The sequence below is a fragment of the Schistocerca cancellata genome, chromosome 1 (genome assembly GCF_023864275.1).
Source record: "Schistocerca cancellata isolate TAMUIC-IGC-003103 chromosome 1, iqSchCanc2.1, whole genome shotgun sequence".
Taxonomy (NCBI): Eukaryota; Metazoa; Arthropoda; class Insecta; order Orthoptera; family Acrididae; genus Schistocerca; species Schistocerca cancellata.
The window spans coordinates 888,641,008-888,660,900 of NC_064626.1; the positions used below are offsets into that span (position 1 = coordinate 888,641,008).

General features: G+C 38.9%; 1 protein-coding gene across 1 annotated transcript in view; it reads right to left on the minus strand.

Moving 5' to 3' along the window:
• Window positions 1-3,397: 3,397 nt before the first annotated feature.
• The window catches only part of LOC126190765 (cadherin-87A), a 699,820-nt gene continuing 683,324 nt past the window's right edge, over window positions 3,398-19,893 (minus strand). The window contains exons 38-39 of the mRNA XM_049931292.1: window positions 16,413-16,566; window positions 3,398-4,646 (exon numbers count right to left, since the gene is read on the minus strand). Of these exons, the coding sequence (XP_049787249.1) occupies window positions 16,414-16,566 (153 nt within the window). The 3' untranslated portion in view covers window positions 3,398-4,646; window position 16,413. The remainder of the gene's footprint in view (window positions 4,647-16,412; window positions 16,567-19,893) is intronic.

Genomic DNA, 19,893 nt, shown 5'->3' on the forward strand with positions numbered 1-19,893 from the left:
ACATTTGTGTTCCTTTTCACCTGCTTTATTTGCTGCATTTTTAAGTTTTCTCCTTTCCCCAATTAAATTCAATACCTGTTGTGTTCCCTAAAGATTTATACTAGCCCTCATCTTTTTACCTTCTTGACCCCTGCTGCCTTCACTATTTCATCTCTCAAAGCTTCCCAGTCTTCTTCTACAAGTAAAAAAAGAAAGATTGCTACTTACTGTAAAGAGGGACATGTCAAGTTGCAGACATGCACAATTAAAAGACACTCACATATAGCTTTTGGCCATAGTCTTTGTCATGTGTGTGTGTGTGTTTTACTGATGAAGGCTGCGGCCGAGTGCTGTATGTGAGTGTCTTTTAATTGTGCCTGTCTGCAACTTGACGTGTTTTCTTTATGGTAAGTATTAATCTTTCTTTTCCTACATTGTTGATATTCCTGCCTGTAGTTTCCATTGTTTTATTGTTCTTCTACTGTATTCCTTTCCCCTCTTCTTGTCAACTGTTCCCTAATGCTCCCTTTGAAACACTCTGCAACCTCCAATTCTTTCAGTTTATCCAGGTCCCATCTCCTTAAATTCATACCTTTTTGCAGTTTCTTCAGTTTTAACTTGCAATTCATAACCAATAAATTGTGGCCAGAGTCCACCTCTTCCCTTGGAAATGTTTTACAATTTAAAACCTGGTTCCAAAATCTCTGTCTTACCATTGTATAATTAATCTGATACTCTCCAATATTTCCAGGTCTCTTCCACATATACAACCTTCTTTCGAGATCCTTAAACCAAGTGTTATCTATGATTAAATTATCCTCTTCCCCCAGACTATTAAATTTTCATCTCCTTAACTATCTGATTAATTTCTTTTATCTCTTCATACATTTCTTCAATCTCTTCATCATCTGTGGAACTAGTTGGCATATAAACTTGTGCTACTGTGGTGGGTATGGGCTTTGTGTCTATCTTGGTTTCATTGATGTGTTCACTATGCTTTTCATAGAAGCTTACTTACATTTCTATTTTTTTAATTCAACACTAAACCTACTCCTGCATTAGACCTATTTGATTTTTTAATTATAACACTGTATTCACCTGACTAGAAGTCCTATTTCTCCTGCCACTGAACTTCACTAATTCCCACTATATCTAACTTTAACCTATCCATCTCCCTTTTTAAATTTTCTAACCTACCTAACCGATTAAAGAATCTGACATACCACACCCCAATCCTCAGAATGCCAGTTTTTTTTTTCTCTTGATAATGATGTCCTCCTCAGCAGTCTCCACCCAGAGATTCAAATAGGGGACTATTTTATCTCTGGAATATTTTACTCAAGAGGATGCCATCACTATTTAATGTACAGTAGAGCTGCATGACCTTGGGAAGAACTACAGCTGCAGTTTCCCACTGCTTTCAGCCATTCACATTACCAGCACAGCAAGGCCATTTTGCTTGCTGTTACAAGGCCAGATCAGTCAATCATCCAGGCTGTTGCTCCTGCAACTGCTGGAAAGGCTACTGCCCATCTTCAGGAACAACATGTTTGTCTGGCCTCTAAATAGATATCCCTCTGTTGTGGCTGCACCTATGGTATGGCTATCTGCATCACTGAGGCACGCAAGCATCCCCACCAATGGCAAGGTCCATGGTCCATGGGAACTGGACTGTTCATGCATAAATTACTTATTGCATCCACCTGATATTTTTGTTCTAAGTTGTACTAGTGTTGTTTAGCAATTAAAATTTCACAGGCATGATTTTTCAGGGCTATCTTTATGTGATTAAGAATCTGAATAAAGTTTTTTTAATTTTACATCCTCTGTATGTAGCCATATTCTGAATGACCATGGATATATGTACAGGATGGACAGGAAGTAACTAGGTATCACTAAATTCCTGTTTGCTTCACACTATGAGCTGTGGAATTTGATCGTTCTGATGCAGGGATGGTGGTGTACAGTGTAGGGAAGAATTGTCACAAGAAGCTAGTGATCATAGGTTCAGTAAAGGATGCAGCAAAAACAGATCACCCATCCATGTATCAGCGTCCTGTGAATGTGATAATTGTGCGGAACATGTTGAATCATAGCCTGGGGAAATCAACACATCAGGCAGCTTGTGAGTGTGGACACATGAGGCACACTGTGCATCAGGTGTTTCATAAAGAATTAAACTTTCAAGCATGGAAACTACATTATGTGCAGCAGCTGACACTAGAAGACTGATCATGGAATGGATTACGGGGAGTTGATGTTCGGTTGGCACGAAGACAGGCGTCAGTTGTTTCACAACTTCCTCTGGAGTGATGAGATCATATTCCATATGGGAGGTTCCCGTCAGGTGGCACAGTTACCATTACTGGGCAGACACGACCTGGAGTAAAGGCAGAGACGATGCACTTTTGTTCGAAAGTGACCATGTGGTGTGGAATAATGGCTACAAATGTCATCAGCCCAAATGCTTCAGGATTACATTTGGCCCACAGTATCTGGATGGGAAAATACTGACGACATTATTTTCATGAAAGACAGTGCACTGTCTCACTTTGCAAATATAATGTGGAACTGGTTGGATGATAAGTTTCTGCATAAAATCCAGACCTGACACCCTGTGGCCATTCAAATTACCAGCACAGCAAGGAAAAAGGTGGTGTGCTGGATAAAATCTTGCGCCCTGGATGAACTGGAAGCAGATTCGGTAAGTTCTTACTCACATTCCACACAACCTTGTTCAGAAACCTGTGGATTCCATTGCACATCATTTAAGGAGATTGATTGATTCCACAGGTGCCTACATCAAAATTTAATGGACTTTTAATATATGCAATCATATTCCCATAAAACAATGTACGTACTGTATAATTTCAAATAAATAACTATGCAAATATTAAAAGTTAGATGTAAATTTCAATACCCTACATAATCATCAAAATTGGTTGTAATATCCATATTCTTTTTGTTTTTTGCACTTCCAATAATACTAATGAAAATAAAATTTCTCAAATTTTAGGATAATTAAGATTTTTTTTTAAACTGATTCCAGACGCTGGAAAGGAGGTTAAAATATATGGCACATCTAGGATTTTCTGGGCATCTGGTACTTATATCCATGTGATAGTTAACTGTATCTCCAGTCTTAGTTTCCAGGCTACTAATCCAGCCATACCAACATCAGTATCAACACACAAACTGCGCAAATATGACAATCTGTATTATTTGTATAGGGTTGAAGTAGATAGCCTGAACGATTTGTGAATATTCAGATCAGTTTTAGTGTCCCTATACATTATTTTGAAAATTATAGGCTTTAAAATACTCGATGGAAACAAAGTTTAATTGTTAATTTGTTGACAGGAAGATTAAAATTTCTAGTGTAAGTGAATAAAAAAGTTATTTTAAAAACATTTGGCATACTGTTTACTGTATTTTACACATTCAGTTTGTCACAATATTAAATTGTAAAAATAAGTTTCACATGACATTGTAACTTAAATTAACAGTGTATAAATTTCTCACGATATGAAACAAATAGTTCTAAGATACAGTGTAGCTTAAAACACTATTAACATTATATATACACTTTTACATTTACAACAGTAATTATATCTTATTAATATTGAAGTGTAATTGTTGTACAGAAAATTATTCTTCCTTTTACTCAGCTATTAAAAGTTTGTTACAACACATTGTTTCTGGACTTAATCTATTACATTTATCAGTTGCATATACCTGCCATACAGTTGTATGTTTCACTTTGGCACTGATTACATCCACGCATTTTCCTTATGAGGTACAAATGAAGACATCACTTGTGAAAATTTCTTAATTTTTACAGTGCAGTTGATGCACTTATTTTATAAAAAATATTACACTATGCAGCAGAATTCTGTACTTCATATCAGGTTGGTCTGCTACAGATATCACTATTCTGTGTAATAAAATGGAACACCTACAGCTGTCCTTAAGATGTTATTTGTTACATGGCTACCAGTTTTGGTGCTCCAGTGCACAATTTTCAGGCCTTAACTGACAATGAAGGGATTAACTCCAATTGTATAAATGATTTATCAGTGGCCAACATCTATGAAATGGTTTTTGCGGATTACCTATAATGACAATGTTGTGTCTCTAACCATCTACTACCAAGTTGATTGCTGGAGACACATCATCATTGTTACAGGTAGTCTGTGAAAACCAGTTCATAGACGTTTGGAGTTAACCCCCTCAGCATCAGTTATGACCTCAAGGTAGTGCACCAAAACTGGTAGCCATATAATAAGCAACATCGAAAGGATGGCTGTAGGTGTTCCATTTTATTGCATAAGTGAATGGTCGAAGTCCCTGACACCTCCAATCAAAAGGATGGACATTCAAAAAATTTCCATTCTGTGTCATCTTAAGTCAATTGATCAGTATAAAATCTGAATGTCATTCATTAAGAGTACCAGGCACACACACACACACACACACACACACACACACACACACACACACACACACACACACACATATGTACATTCATGTTTTGTATTACTGTTGCTCTGGGCAGTCCATCAATTCTCTTATCACATTTGTGGTTTTTTGTCAACACGAGAAAGCAAAACTTTGGCAGAAATCTTTCCAGTACCATATTCATGCTTCACTGGAGAGGTCTTCTCAGACTGAAACAAAAGTTAACATTTTTTACTATTATTCTAGTGTTATTGAGCAAAAAATTGGGCAGAAAATATGTTAAATTGTGCAGAAAATATGTTCATACTAAAATTTATGTAGTAGTATTGAGTTGCTAATCTCTGGAGCCTTTATTACAGGAAAATTGGTTATGAAGGATGAAAAATTGTGATGACGTGTTCCTTGAAAAGTTCTACTTGAAAATGCTGCCACTGCAATGTTGCTGCCTTAATTATTTAACAAAAATTGTGAGTTTGTATGTGATATGAAGTGGATACAGCTACCTATAAAAATTCTGGGTGTTCTATTTTATGTATGAAGGGGATGCGATGAATTAAAATATCCACAAGCAAGAAAAAAATACTTGTCAGTTTTTTAGATATAGGAAAGATGATATTGTGTGACTGTGCTCATTATCTCTGTGAAAAGTATATGAAAAATACCATCAAAAATTCACTCTCCTTTTTTTGGATCTGTATGTCTTGCAACTGAGTCATCTTAATTTGCAAACAAAAAAATAGATAGCACACAATGGAAAATCATAGCTCCCTTCACAAATGTGCAACATTTCCATACAGTGAATGCAAAAGTGAATGATGGTAGCAAAAGTCGCAAAGTCATGCCAGCAATAGTATGAATGAAGTGCATTATTGCCACATAAACCCTGTTAACAAAATTTGTATGTTTGGTAGTCATTGCTTCTTATGATGCTACATGGATGGCAGCTCGGGCACATGATTGGTCACTTGTTTGTAAAACTGCCTTAAGTTTATACAAAATGAATACAAGACATGATACAAAACATTACTGGTTCTAATCACTTTTCAGAGATCTTCACCTAATCTTGTGGTAGCCCTCATCTTCAGATGATTACAGAAAGCTTGATTGTGTGGATTTGTAATACACTTCAATAGTCTGTATCATCTTCCTTCTTGTTGCTAATGGGAACTTTCCCATCTATGCTGCAGTTTGAGGAATATCAGTCTTTTTGTTTGCAAAATATGTCCTGGCTTTCACTAATGTAAAGCAATGTACTTAAAGCCTCCAATAAAGGAGTTGACAATTATTTGATCTTTCTTTTTTGAACTGTACTTAGAGTGCAGAAACTTTTAGGGACCACATGATACTCCCATACTCCCATTGCTCATTGTTTCAGCTGAGATGATAACCCTTTTATATAAAGGGCTTTACCACATTTTGAAGTCCACTATTTTGCATGCCATTTTAAAGTGGCCACGAAAGCTGGATTCAGTAATAAGTGACAAACGGATCTGGAATAAGAACTCAGCTGCACATTCACCACTTTCTTTTCTGACACAAAAGTCACCATCAGATTTTAGATAAGAGTAGGAGATAGTGGTATATATTGCCAGATCTGCCACTGTCTATAATAACAATAACATTTATTTTCTGCTTTGTAGTAAGGTTAAAACTAACATGTGGAGCTAATGAATGGTTGATGTCCTTTAATCAGATCTGAAAAAGCTTTATAATTTCGCATATGAGTAGTAATCATGTATTTTGCTACAATATACCTTATAAGTCACACAAGAATATGTTAACAGGGAATGGTTCGAGAATGGAGCTATAGCTGCTATTTCACTACATCATTTTCACACAGTTCTTGATACATAATTTCACAGCCATAATAAACTGTTCTAAAGAATTCATTGTCCACTTCTGGCACTAAAATCTTTATTGCAGTGTGCTGTCTGACAATTTTGGTAATCATGGCACTTTCAGGTGAGTGCCGTGTAATGTGTTATGTATATATTTGTTAGACAGTGACATAGTTTGCCAACTTCAGCTAAATATAAATGGGTCTGCAGGCTGAGGCTTCTGATGACTGAAGTGTATGACAAGAACACAAGTGGGGGAAGGGTGAGGAAAAGGTTGTGGTGGTGCCTTCAATACTGGCCCCTCCAGCCCCTAGCTTCACGCTCTATAGTACAGTAGCGCATCTTTAACTTCTCTCCAGTGAAATGATTTTCACACATTCCTACAGGTGGAGATCAATTTTATCACAGCAGCATAATCACTTAAGATAATCAAATTACTAATTGTACAATGTAGGCTGTCATGGCCAGTGTTCATATTACTGGTGATTTTTATTTTATGGCCATTAGTCTGTTGTCTGAGGCATTTTCTCTACAAATAACACTAAGGATATAAAATAAAATTATTAATGAGCAGATACACACGGACCAATCACTTTTAAGTTAATTATCACTTTACGGTGAAATTATACAGAAAATAATAATGTACTGTGTGGACATCAAATAATAAATCTTCAAACTCAGTGCAAAGTTTCGTATTATAACACTATTTGTTTATGGTTCATCTATATTTTTTATAATTTTTTTGCTTTAAAATTTTCACATATTGGTACTATATTTATTACATTAAAAGTTTTCTGTTGACATTTGTATTTAAAAATAGTTGTGTGTATAAACTATTCAAGGTGATGTAAATTAGACAATTGTAAGAAATGGTCACGCTTAGGAACAATGTAAGAAATAGGTGTTATGTAAAAACCAGTGTGCTGCTGTTTGAAATGAAAATGGCTTTGGGGACTGGAAAAGGTGGCAAGGGCAAATTGGCACGTTACCTAGAGTAAATGTGGAAAGTAAGTCACACAGTCTGTAGGCAGCAGTTATTGAGGAGCAGGAGAAGCTTTGCCTGCAAATTTGCACAAAAATGCCTCAGATGAAGATTGAAAATGGCTTACGGCATAGCTGCAAGTTGCTGGGTTACTGTATTTAAGGTTGAACAATGCCAAGAAGAGAAATTGAGCCCACACAGCAAGATACTTGTAGGCTGTACTGTGGGTAGTGTAGTCAACATAATTGTTCGCCGTACACCCAAGCCTACAGCCACCAGACAAGATTTTTTTTGGTATTTTCCTTTTGTAAGCATGAACCATTAATTTAAAGCTTTTTTTGCCCCCCCCCCCTCCCCCCCCCCCCCTCTCTCTCATGAACTTTAAAGAAACTGGTTCACCCTGTTATTTTATCCTAATCATCTAATCATACACCTATATAGCGTTCCTTTCTGGTCTTTGATTAATCCGAGTACCCTGTTTTACAGATTTATGAAGTGCCTTGTTAATGTATAGAGGCACCATTTAAATTGTTTTTTGTGAATAATGAGAAAGTTTTCTTAACTATTACAAACTATTATAGTAAAAGTTTTCTTACGTGAAATTCAATCAGAGTGAAGCCAAGTTACTAGAATCTGTTAAATGACTATACAGAGTTAGTTCAGAGAATAATAGTTTTTGAAAGTGAATTCCAGAAAAAAGAGGTTTTCTTGACCTGAAATGTTCAGTATAAAAAGTGTATGCTTTAGTATTTAAGTATTTTAGTATCTGAGTTTGATGATTATGGAAAGTGCTTTTCTAAAGGTGCCCCTTGGCCAAATTTTTTTAGTTCTTTAAATTATCTACTGGGCTTTTTCTCTTTTAAAAACGTAATGTATAAGGGTGTAGTCCAACTTTGTTTATGTGGAGTAATATTTATTTGAAGAAGCAACAGTAGAAGAAAATAGGCAAAATTCATACTTATGCTTTTCCAGTACTTCACTGTTTCATTGCCTGGATAGGCTGGTGACTGTTAGTACATATTTTAAACCACTAAATGTATTTGGAACTGAGTTGTCCTAGCTTCAGTATAATATTATTCATACTGCATTTCTTTCTAACTGCTGGGTAAGATCTTAGGAAAAGAATTGAATAGTCTGATTTACTTATCCATTATACACAACACATGGTCAAATCCTGTAAAAAGGGTAACTCTATTGATTAGCTTTTCCTATTAACAGGACTATCCTCCCATAGTGTACTTTAATTATAACTACCCAGTATGTTAAAAAAAATTAAAGTGCAGCTGCTCACAAAGGCCCATTTGGGCTGTAATCATCATATGGTAGCAAAATTTGGTGCATATTCTAATGTGTTAATGTGGAATCGATTTACATTGGAAAAAATTAGTTCTAATTTTGGCCAAGTGCAAATTTGGAACTGTAAATCATCTTGTCAACATCTCTGGTGCTCATATTGAACAAATCATGTAAGCAGTCTTTAATAATATCAACACTTTTTTGACATTTTCTGCCCATGTCCCATTCCTAATCCATTATAATTGGAACCATTTGTGTATGTCTTTTCTTGCATTCACTGTGACAGATTAGCACCTGGTGGCTAGAATTGGAGCTATTTTTTTTTTACCAACATAAATTGGTTTCACATTAGAATATCTACTATGTTTCTCTGCCGTACAATAATTACAGCCCACACTTGACTTGAAATGAACCCTAGATATGTCTTTTGACATTGGAAAAGAAATGCCAGTTCAAATGGTAGCCACAAATAGACAAGATACTTCATGCATGCATCAGAGAATTTGTGCCTGATAATCTCCACAGAATCCAGGTGATCAGTGCAGAGCATCACATGTAGTTATTGTAAAAGCCAAAGAAGGCTGTTAAGTAGGAAGTCATTAAAAAGCTATCACAGGGCCTAATTTAAATCACTAAGAAAGGTAGCAGTGGTTAGCATACTGGACTCGCATTCTAAAGAATGATAGTTCAAACCGACGTCTGGCCATCCACATTTAGGTTTTCCATGATTTTCCTAAATCGCTCCAGGAAAATGTCAATATGGTTCCTTTACAAGGGCACGGGTGATTTCCTCCCTGATCCTTGAAACATTTATAGTTTGTGCTCCATCTCTAATGATCTAATTATCAGTGGGACATTAAACTTTAACCTTCCTTCCTTTAATTTACTTCCAGTACTGTACTTTGCAAAACAACACAGTTACAGTGTTTCACAAATTTCTGTTCATGAATGAAGCACTGTCATTCACACAGCATTAATGTGTTCTGCAGACAATGCTAATAAGGAGGCCAACCTCACAGTGTTACTCTTCAGCAGTAGTTCTAATATTTGCTCCTCACTACACTAGTGAGTTTACTACAGATTCAAACGTAGTTGATAACACAATATTTACCTATATTCAATCTAATACTTAATTGAACTGTCACATATAATTTCCTTAATGTATAATGTGTATGTGTCTGCATTTCTGTATCCTAGGCTGTTTCTGGTTGTGCTGGTCTGGTATTGTTGATGGTAGTATGGGAAATTGAGCTTTGTCTGTCATGCACCGTAACATCATTATGCTTGCTTAGGATAAAACAACAAACAGCTGATAAACAACTGTAAATAATAACAATCACTATATGCTGTCTGCATCAAAGATGCTTTTAATAATCTGTGGTTGTTTTGTTCGCTTATTGTGGCGGAGTGTATTGGAGGTGTCACCACATCAACTACCTTGCCCTTTATTGAAACTGGGTGCCTCCCAGTAAGTGAGGGATATTGCACTTTATCTGCCTGCTGGTCCTCGAGAAAATGGCTGGTGCAGGCAAGGATTGCTCCTGTTTCAAGGTAGACGCTTCGCTTTCTTCTATTGGTGCCAAAGGATCAGCCTCCTTCGAGTGCGATGTCAAGGAATGAGAAGGGAGCATCTCTTCATCAGTGTACACGGGCCTGAGTCACTCTTGAGACTGCTTCCTGTTTACCAACATTGAAAGTGTGTCTCCCCCTTGTGATTTCTCAGTATGGTACTAAATATGGCGAAACAAGGGGTGGTCACACGGTATCATCCTTGTGCCACATGTGGGATGTTTTTGTTATGTTTCTATGAACCAACACCTGCCAGTCTCCATTTATTACAGGAGTGGTAGGCTGAATGGCCCTCATTCTGAGACTGATTTTTATCCAAACTGTGTGCTCAGCTCCAAGACAACTAGTTGAGTGGATGCTGGCAAGATCAATTCTCCTGGAACCTTCAGCTGCTTGCCTTAGACCAACTGTGCTGATGGGCATTGGATGCTCTCCACTGCCATTCTCAACTTGAGTAGAACCAGTGGCAGTGGTTCTGACCATCATGATGAACTGCACGTTAGGGCCATTTTAAGAGTACGGTAAAACTGCTTTACCAGTCCATTGCTAGCTGGATGGTAGCTTGCAGCATGGATGTGGTTGTGGCCACACAGGAGGAAAAGTTCACTGAAACGTTGGCTTTCAAATTGTCTCCCTCGACCCATAGTTACATCTTGTGGAATGCCAAACCTGGAGAACCAAGCCTGCAGTAATGCTCTCCCAACAGATTCAGTGGATGTGCAGTATCTTATATCGCAATGACCTCTGGCCCCATTGTAAAATGATCAATGATCATTAGCAAATAAAGTTGGTGCACAGAGTATGGTAACAGCCATACATTGTCCAAATGTGTATGCAAAAGTCTATCTGACGACATCAGGAAGTAAACAACAGGAGTGAAGACATGACTGCTAATCTTATTATGCTGGCATGTCAGGAATATACATGCCCATGCATGACAATCTTCCTGCACTTCCATTCACACAACTTTCAGTGGAGACAAGCTTGGCTGTCACTTGAACTCCAAGGTGTGCTAAATTATAGCACTGTTTTGGTATGTAGAGTCACTGCTTTGCTCTTGCTATGTCACACCAAATACTGTCCAGCACATCCATGGCTGGCACAGATCTGAGATGCAATGCAGTTCTGTTGTTTTAACACTATCTTTGCCCAATGAATGGAGTTTAAACGAGCACAGTTCCAAGAGAGGCTATCTGCAACCATATTGTCTTTCCCTGCTATGTGCTGCACATCACTTGAGAACCGGGCAATATACTTGACCTGCCTGCACTGATGTGATGAGCTGAGATTAGTATCACACTGAAAAATAGCTACCAGTGGCTTGTGGTCAATATAAACTGCAAAATGTCTCCCTTCAACCAATGGGCCGAAATTTTTTATTGCTAAATGAATAGTAAACAACTCATGATCAGTGGTGCTCCATTTTTGCCGTTGCTGTCTCACATTCTTTAAGAAAAAGGCAAATGGCTTTCAAATGCCCTCAACTTTTTGTTGCAGAGCCACTCCCACCGCTGTTTGGCCCACATCTACCATATATACCAAGGAGGCACTCAATATTTGTGTCCCAGCTGTGTTGCCTGTGATAGCTGTTTCTTGAGTTCGTGGAAAGATACGAGGGCGGTTCAGAAAGTAACCTCCGATCGGTCACAGTGCGGGATGTGGGGGGAGTAGCGACGCCATCTGTGTGTTCACGCACTCAACAGGTCAGTCGGCATCACGCCGTGGTCAAGTGAACGTCGTACCTGCGCTAGTTTAGTTTTTGTGGCAGTTTGAAATGTGTGCTGCAATAGAAAACCCCGCCAAATGTGAAGTGCGTGCTGTCATAAGGTTTTTTACAGCCAAAGGATATTCTGCAGCAGCTATTCATCGTGAGCTTTGTGCCGTGTACGGACCAAGAGTTATGAGTGAAGGAGTTGTCCGTGAATGGGTACGTTTATTTAAAAGTGGACGAGAAAACGTTCATGAAGAAGAGAGGAGTGGTAGACCATCATTGGTGACTGACGAACTCGTTCAGACAGTTGATGCAAAAGTTCGTGAAAATCAACATTTCTCAATGTCGGAGTTGTCTACTGGTTTTCCACAGATTTCTAAGACTCTCTTGTACGAGATAGTGACAGCAAGATTGGGTTACCGTAAGTTCTGTGCACGATGGGTGCCCAAAATTCTTACCGACCACCACAAAACTCAAAGAATGGCCTCTGCATTAGACTTTCTGTCACGTTATGAGGACGAAGGAGAACCATTGTTAAACAGAATCGTGACCGGTGACGAAACCTGGATTAAGTACGTGAACCCTGAGACAAAAGAACAATCAAAGATGTGGGCACATTCAAATTCGCCTACCAAACCAAGAAAAGCCTCGCAAGATTTTTCTGCCAGAAAACTGATGGCAACGGTGTTTTGGGATGCCAAAGGGGTGTCGTTGGTTGAATTCATGGAACGTGGTACGACCATTAATCAAGACGTGTACTGTGAAACAATAAAAAAGTTACGACGGGCTATACAGAACAAACGCCGTGGTATGCTGACTTCTGGTATCGTTTTTTTGCACGATAACGCCCGTCCTCACTCTGCTCGCAGAACAACGGCCCTTCTTGAGTCCTTCAAGTGGGACGTTATCAACCATCCACCTTACAGCCCAGACCTGGCGCCAAGTGATTATCACCTCTTCATGCATTTGAAGAAATGGCTCGGGTCACAGCGGTTTGATGACGACGAAGAGCTCAAAGATGCGGTCACAGGCTGGCTCTAGGCACAAGCGGGTGATTTTTATGCAGAAGGAATTTCAAAGCTTGTGAAGAGATACGATAAGTGCCTCAATCGCTATGGAGACTATGTAGAAAAATAGTGCAAAGATGTAGTTGTAAGATGTATATATTAAAATATTTTTATTTAACTTGGTGTATTTTTTTAAATCAACCGGAGGTTACTTTCTGAACGGCCCTCGTATTTCAGTATATGGAGTCCACAGTATCTTAAGATTCCCTGCAGTACTCTTGCACAATTAGCACTGTGAGTGCCTACTGGATGGCTGCTAAGTGAGGCAGGTGACATCAATAATAATTCAGCATACCTAAGAATCTGTGATGTCTCTTGTAAGTTGTGGGAAGAGGCATCTGTAGTACTGCTTTGACCCGCTCAGGCAATGGTGACAGGCCTGTGGGGAAATCAAGTCTCCCAGAAATTTAACTTCACATTTTCCCAATGCACACTTTGCTATGTTAATAATTATGCCATATTGTTGTAGGTGGCTGAAAAGCTGATGCAAATGTATGGCATGCTATTCTACTGAAGTAGAAAACACAAGAATGTCATCCATGTAGCAAAAAATGATCTGTAATTCTCTAAGCACTTTGTGCATGAACCACTGCCAAGTTTGGGTGGCATTCCTGAGGCCAAATGACATCAAATGGTACTCATACAAGCCAAATGGTTTGATCACTGCTGATTTTTTTTGTTGGCTGGCGCCACTGGAATTTGGTGCAATTAAATGCATTACGCTAGGTGCAGGGTAGCAGTCTGGAATTGTGTTTCTATTGAGCACTCTACAATTTCCACATGTTCTCCAGGAATCATCTTTCTTACGAAATGTAGACTGGGGAGGCCCACTTACTAACATCCAAAATGGTCACAATACCTGCTTTCAGAAGTTGGTCAAACTCCATTTGCACCACAAGTAGCTTCTCTGTGCGCAGACACTGTGAGCAGAATGCAGTGTGTTGACTTCATGTCATGCAGATGTTATACGGAACATTGTGTGAGCATAGAAGGGCAAGGTGAGTTTGGAAGGTCTAGAAATAGATTATGAAATAACGGCTATGATTTTACCAACAGCATATGAATTGTTACAATTCCTGGGGTTCTGCTTTAATGATGCACACATGTATAAGTGTGTTGTTGCAAATATGGAATCAATATACTCTAACATGGATGATGTGGAAGAGATGATGGATCTTCCTGTGGAAAGCCATAGGCACATTGCGCTGCATGTGACCCAACACAGAAGGCACAGTTGGCAATAGCCTTTCTGTGTGTACTGGTACTAAACAGCAGTTGATCAAGTAGGGCATAAACTGATAATGATGTAAAAAGTTCACTCTGATTATCGGACAAGGCATGTCTGCAATCATTAAGGCCCATATCAGGTGGAAGTTTGAATCCAAGTATAGTGCTAAGCATTTTCACTGGATGTAGCCACAGTAAGTACCTGTTGCATTGTTGCCATCAGTGTGTCATTGGTTCCTCTTGAACAGACGCTGACTTCCAAACATGTATCAATAAGAAACTTGTCACCTGCTGGATAGTCTTGTGTGAACAATCAGTGTGACTGGATGACTGCTGCTAATGTGGTATTTGCATATTTTTTAACCAAACTCTAGTCCATGCACTTGTGCTGTTGCTGATGGATGTTAGTAACCCTTAATGCCTGTCTTTGAAATTTGGGTAATTACAATGATGAGTTGCTGAAATGCCTATGGCACCAGCACTACTGTTCCAGGAGGCTTGTTGAATGGCAATTTTCCTTGTTTTCCAACTGCAACTTCATAGTTGCTGCTGGTGTGTGGCTGCCTGCATGTTTAGTTTTGCCCCTTGTGTTGCTAGATGTCCATGGTGGGTTCGACTGATGCTTGCTGCTGGGGAGAAGTATTCATGCGCATTACAGGACCAATGGTGTCAGCTTCCACCTCTCTGCCCATTCCTCAGTCCTTGTCTTGACTGTTGCTGATTTTTGCACATACAGAAATGTCTCTTAAGCTTTTTAAAATGGTGTCTGCCTTCTTTGCCAAGACTTTCAATGGCAAGTCTGTTTGTGCTGCAATGATGGCCTGGATGGTGGCTGGAAGTTTATGAAGCTGTAATATGCATAAAGACTGTACAGGCAGGAGTTCTGGGCCTGCTAATTTGTGTAGAGCTTTGAGCACTTGTAACAGTGTCTTGTCACTCATGTTTTCATGTGTGAATTTTTTGTAACTGCCATTCTGGTGATAGCCGTTCTCATGATAGCCACACGAGAACTTCCTATAGTGCAGCGTATCTTTGCTGTGAGAAAGTTTATTCTATTTCCTCTACCACTTTTAAATCCAGATGCAAAACCACAATATTAAATCTGTCAGTATTATTGAACATCTGACACAGTTGAAATATTCATTCAGCTTGCGCAAACCAAACCTGAGGTCGCATCAGGCAGAATGAGAGAAGCTTGACATTCCCATGTCACATGTATGTCCTCACATCTTGTATATTTACTTCTATCATGACATTTTGTAGTGAATTAAAAGTCACGGATGGTGATCCTGGGCCAACTGGTAAACCTTGTTCCATTCTGATTCCAGTTTCTTGCTTGCGTCAATGGATCCATTATTTCTGACTATGTTTTCCACTGTTGTCCTTTACTTTCCTTTTTCTTTTTGGGGTCACCACAATGTGAACTGAAGCTTTCCCTCCTGTCCACGTTATTCACTAATAACTTTATTACGCTCACTTAGGATAACACGACTACTGATAAACAACTGTAAACAACAACAGTCATTATGCGGACTGTAGCGAAGAGTCGTGATAGTTTTGTTCACTTTTTGTGGTGAAGCGTATTGGCGGTGGCACCATAGTAGTTTCAACTATGAAACCTTAATGATTTACAGATTTGAATTAGTGCTGATGGGTGGTTTTGAGCTGGCTGTTGTGAATGTCTGAAGGTAACATCAGTGAACCTTTCAACTATGATAGGCTGGAAAACCAGGCTACAAAGTCATATGACCTACACAGAACCACTTCTTTGTGATTGATAATGGCTAAGTTGAGCTTCAGTAGCCAAAGATCTGACGTTCTTTTACATAAAAGTATCCTTTGGTTGCAACACCTTATGTCATGTGTCCTATCAGTTTCGTACCGATTTTTGCTCCCTTTTGCTCCAGTTTATTTTTAACCATAACCACATCCTGCCCAGACCCTATACACCCCCCCCCCCCCCCCCCCACACACACACAAAACTAGTGGTTTTGACTCCTTTATTCATGTATTTCTTCCTTTTACATCTCTATACAGATAGTTAAAATTCCCAATTTCTACCACAAAACAAAATGGAAGCAACAGCAATGGAAGCAATATGTACTGATAATTAGATCTCATATTTTTCTTCTGTGGTTGTGATTTTGATCTGTAACTCGGAACAAATCATTCTCAGCAGTGCTAGATAAAGATACTAAATTAGCTGTAATAAGTAACAACAAACAAATCATTGTTTGCTGTACACTGAGATGTTAGATAAGCAGACTAGGTCACCTAGAATTTACCTCATATGAGTTCTGCAACAAATTCAGGTTGTCCATCCTTATTTATAGTCAATGCTGTTCGTGATCTGAAGCCATCAGAATTACTATTTGAACTCTGATGTTGCTCAGGGACTTGAAAAGTTGAACCTTGAAATCCAAGGCTAGCTTCAAACATCTGAAAAAAAGGAGATTAAAAATAAATAATAGATAAAAATGAGGGAAGATAACCACTTACTTATAACTGACTGGTCTGTGACATATAGACTTAACAAGGTTTCAAGCTAATCCACACAGATACACAAACGGACTCATCCCCATTGACTATTTGTAAGTGGATGCTCAGGCTAAAAAGAGTGGGAGGGGGGACAAAATGTGCATCATGTGAGAACTGGGAAGGAGGATAAGTTGTACAAGCCAACAAGACATTGGAAGGTAATGAGAAAGTGGGCGGGGGAATACATACGAGATTTGGACATGGGACAATGGCTATGGAAAATGAGGAAATGTGATGGTGCAGGAATGGTCAGCGAACTTGCAGAGCTTTAGATGACGGGGATTGTAAGGACAGAGGATTTGCTGAATGGAAGTTACATTCATATAATTCAGAAGAGCTGGTGCTGGGAGAGTGAGCAGGGCTATCCAAATGGCACAGTTACTGAAATAGCTATTTGAAGTCTTGATAATAGTAGAAAAGTTCTGGTAGAATGTAAATACTGTAGGTGCCTATGCCCCTACATGGTGCTGGCTGGACACATAATGCCCAATGTCCATTGTTCATCCAGCCAGCACATAGGGACACAGGTGTGTGTGTGTGTGTGTGTGGAGGGGGGGGGGGGGGGGTGCGCGTGCATGATGCCGGTATTGTACCTTGATCATTCACCTGTGCACGACCCAAGTGATGCAAGATTAGGAACAAGGGTGGCATAGGGATGGTCTATGACATCAGATAGTATAAGATGATGTGTGATAGAATATCCCTCATCTCAGGATGCAATAAGATGTTTGAAGCTCTGAAAAATGATGTGCCTGAGCTTTACAAGGTCTGGGTGACATTGGGTATTGAGGGGAGTGTTGGTCAGTGACTGGTATACAGTGGGTGTGTGTTTTCCGATGTACCAGGAAGAGGTGGACTTGGAAATTTGATTTTGGACTACTGGCAAGTTTATCAACCATGTTTAACTGAGGCTACCCCCTGGACATGCAAATGGTGAATCCCTATGGTAGGGCACCTTAATGCAGACTAGGTGATAGCCATTAAAATGGACGTACTGTTGTTGGTTGATGTGAACAGAAGTTTTTGCAAGGCCATTTGAATCTCCTAGAAAGGAAGCTCATTTAGGTGAATATGTTCAAATGAAGCAGATCTGGGAGTAGATACTGAGGATTTGGAGGAAATACCACAGGTTCTCCTTACCAAGAATCCCAATCATGAAGGTTTTATCATCATTGTATGTGACCCAGGAATGGTGTTTTAGAGGGACAGAATGGGGTTTCAGATGTATGTTCAGTCTTTCAGCTTAAGGTTTTCTATGGTTCATGTAGATCGCTACAAGTAAATGCTGTGACAGTTCCTTGGAAAGGGTGTGGCTGATTCAGTGCTTCATCATTGTCCAGTGTGAACTTCTGCTCTCCCGCAAAATAATATTCTCCTTCATTATTATATTAATGAACACTTCTTAAGTCAAATCTCTTTAGCATAATATAAATTGCTTGTTTGCTTTATGTAAAGAAAATAATTGAGTTAGAAATTTGATTTGTATTTATTGCTGTCCATATCTTTCATATATTCGATATACAATAGCAAGCAATTGTAACAATGACACAATATAACTCAATCTCTCTCTCTCTCTCTCCCCCCCTCCTTCACCCCTGGCATGACAGTCAAAAGAAAACCTGTGTGCCTGACAAAAAATTGCCCTAGTTTATGAATTAAAGAACTGCTGTTTACAGAAGATGGAGACTCAGGACTTTCTGTTTCAATTACTAATCTTAGGCTGTTTTGATTACGTTGTCACAAGATGTCAAAAAGTTTCTTAGGGGGGGGGGGGGGGGGGAGTTTTATTTTGGGTACTCTGTGTTTGTTTTCCATGGCTTGAATTCTTATTTTCTTTCTTATCTAATCTGATCTGTTGTAATTTGTCAGCACAAATTATATATATTTTGCAACTTCAAATTTTATTGATCTAATTAATGAATTGAGACTCTGCACAGTTTTCAAATCTTGTATTTTTATGTGTTTAAATTCAATGCCATTGGATAAGATGTTATTGTGTTTTCCATGCCAATACAAGGTAGTGATCATACTCCTCAGGGTGTTCAGCTTCTTTTTAATTGATATGAGACTACTTCTCCAAGATATTCTTTCTGCACCACCCAATATCACCCTGGTAACCTCTGTAATATCCTTGTCAACCCACCTACATAACATATTTGTCAACCCACATGACATTCTCATTTCATAATCCCTAGCCCACAGTTTCTACCACTGCCATCATGTTGTTGTTGTTGTGGTCTTCAGTCCAGAAACTGGTTTGATGCAGCTCTCAATGCTACTCTATCCTGTGCAAGTTTTTTCATCTCCCAGTACCTACTGCGATCTATATCTTTCTAAATCTGCTTAGTGTATTCATCTCTTGGTCTCCCTCTACGATTTTTACCCTCTACGCTGCCCTCCAATACTAAATTGGCTATCCCTTGATGCCTCAGAACATGTCCTACCAACCAATCCCTACTTCTAGACAAGTTGTGCCACAAATTTCTCTTCTCCCCAGTTCTATTCAATACATCCTCATTAGTTATGTGATCTACCCATCTAATCTTCAGCATTCTTCTGTAGCAACACATTTCAAAAGCTTCTATTCTCTTCATGTCAAAACTCGAAACTATTTATCGTCCACATTTCACTTCCATACATGGCTACGCTCCATACAAATATTTTCAGAAAAGATTTCCTAACACTTAAATCTATACTCGATGCTAACAAATTTCTCTTCTTCAGAAACGCTTTCCTTGCCGTTGCCAGTCTACATTTTATGTCCTCTCTACTTCAACCATCACCAGTTATTTTTGCTCCCCAAATAGCAAAACTCATTTACTACTTTAAGTGTCTCATTCCCTAATCTAATTCCCTCAGCATCACCTGACTTAATTCGACTACATTCCATTATCCTCGTTTTGCTTTTGTTGATGTTCATCATACAGCATCCTTCCAAGATACTATCCATTCCATTCAACTGCTCTTCCAAGTCCTTTGCTGTCTCTGACAGAATTACAATGTCACTGGCAAACCTCATAGTTTTTATTTCTTCTCCATGGATTTTAATTCCTACTCTGAATTTTTCTTTTGTTTCCTTTACTGCTTGCTCAATATACAGATTGAATAACATGGGGGATAGGCTACAACCCTGTCAGACTCCCTTCCCAACCACTGCTTCCCTTTCATGCCACTCGACTCTTATAACTGGCATCTGGTTTCTGTACAAATTGTAAATAGCCTTTCGCT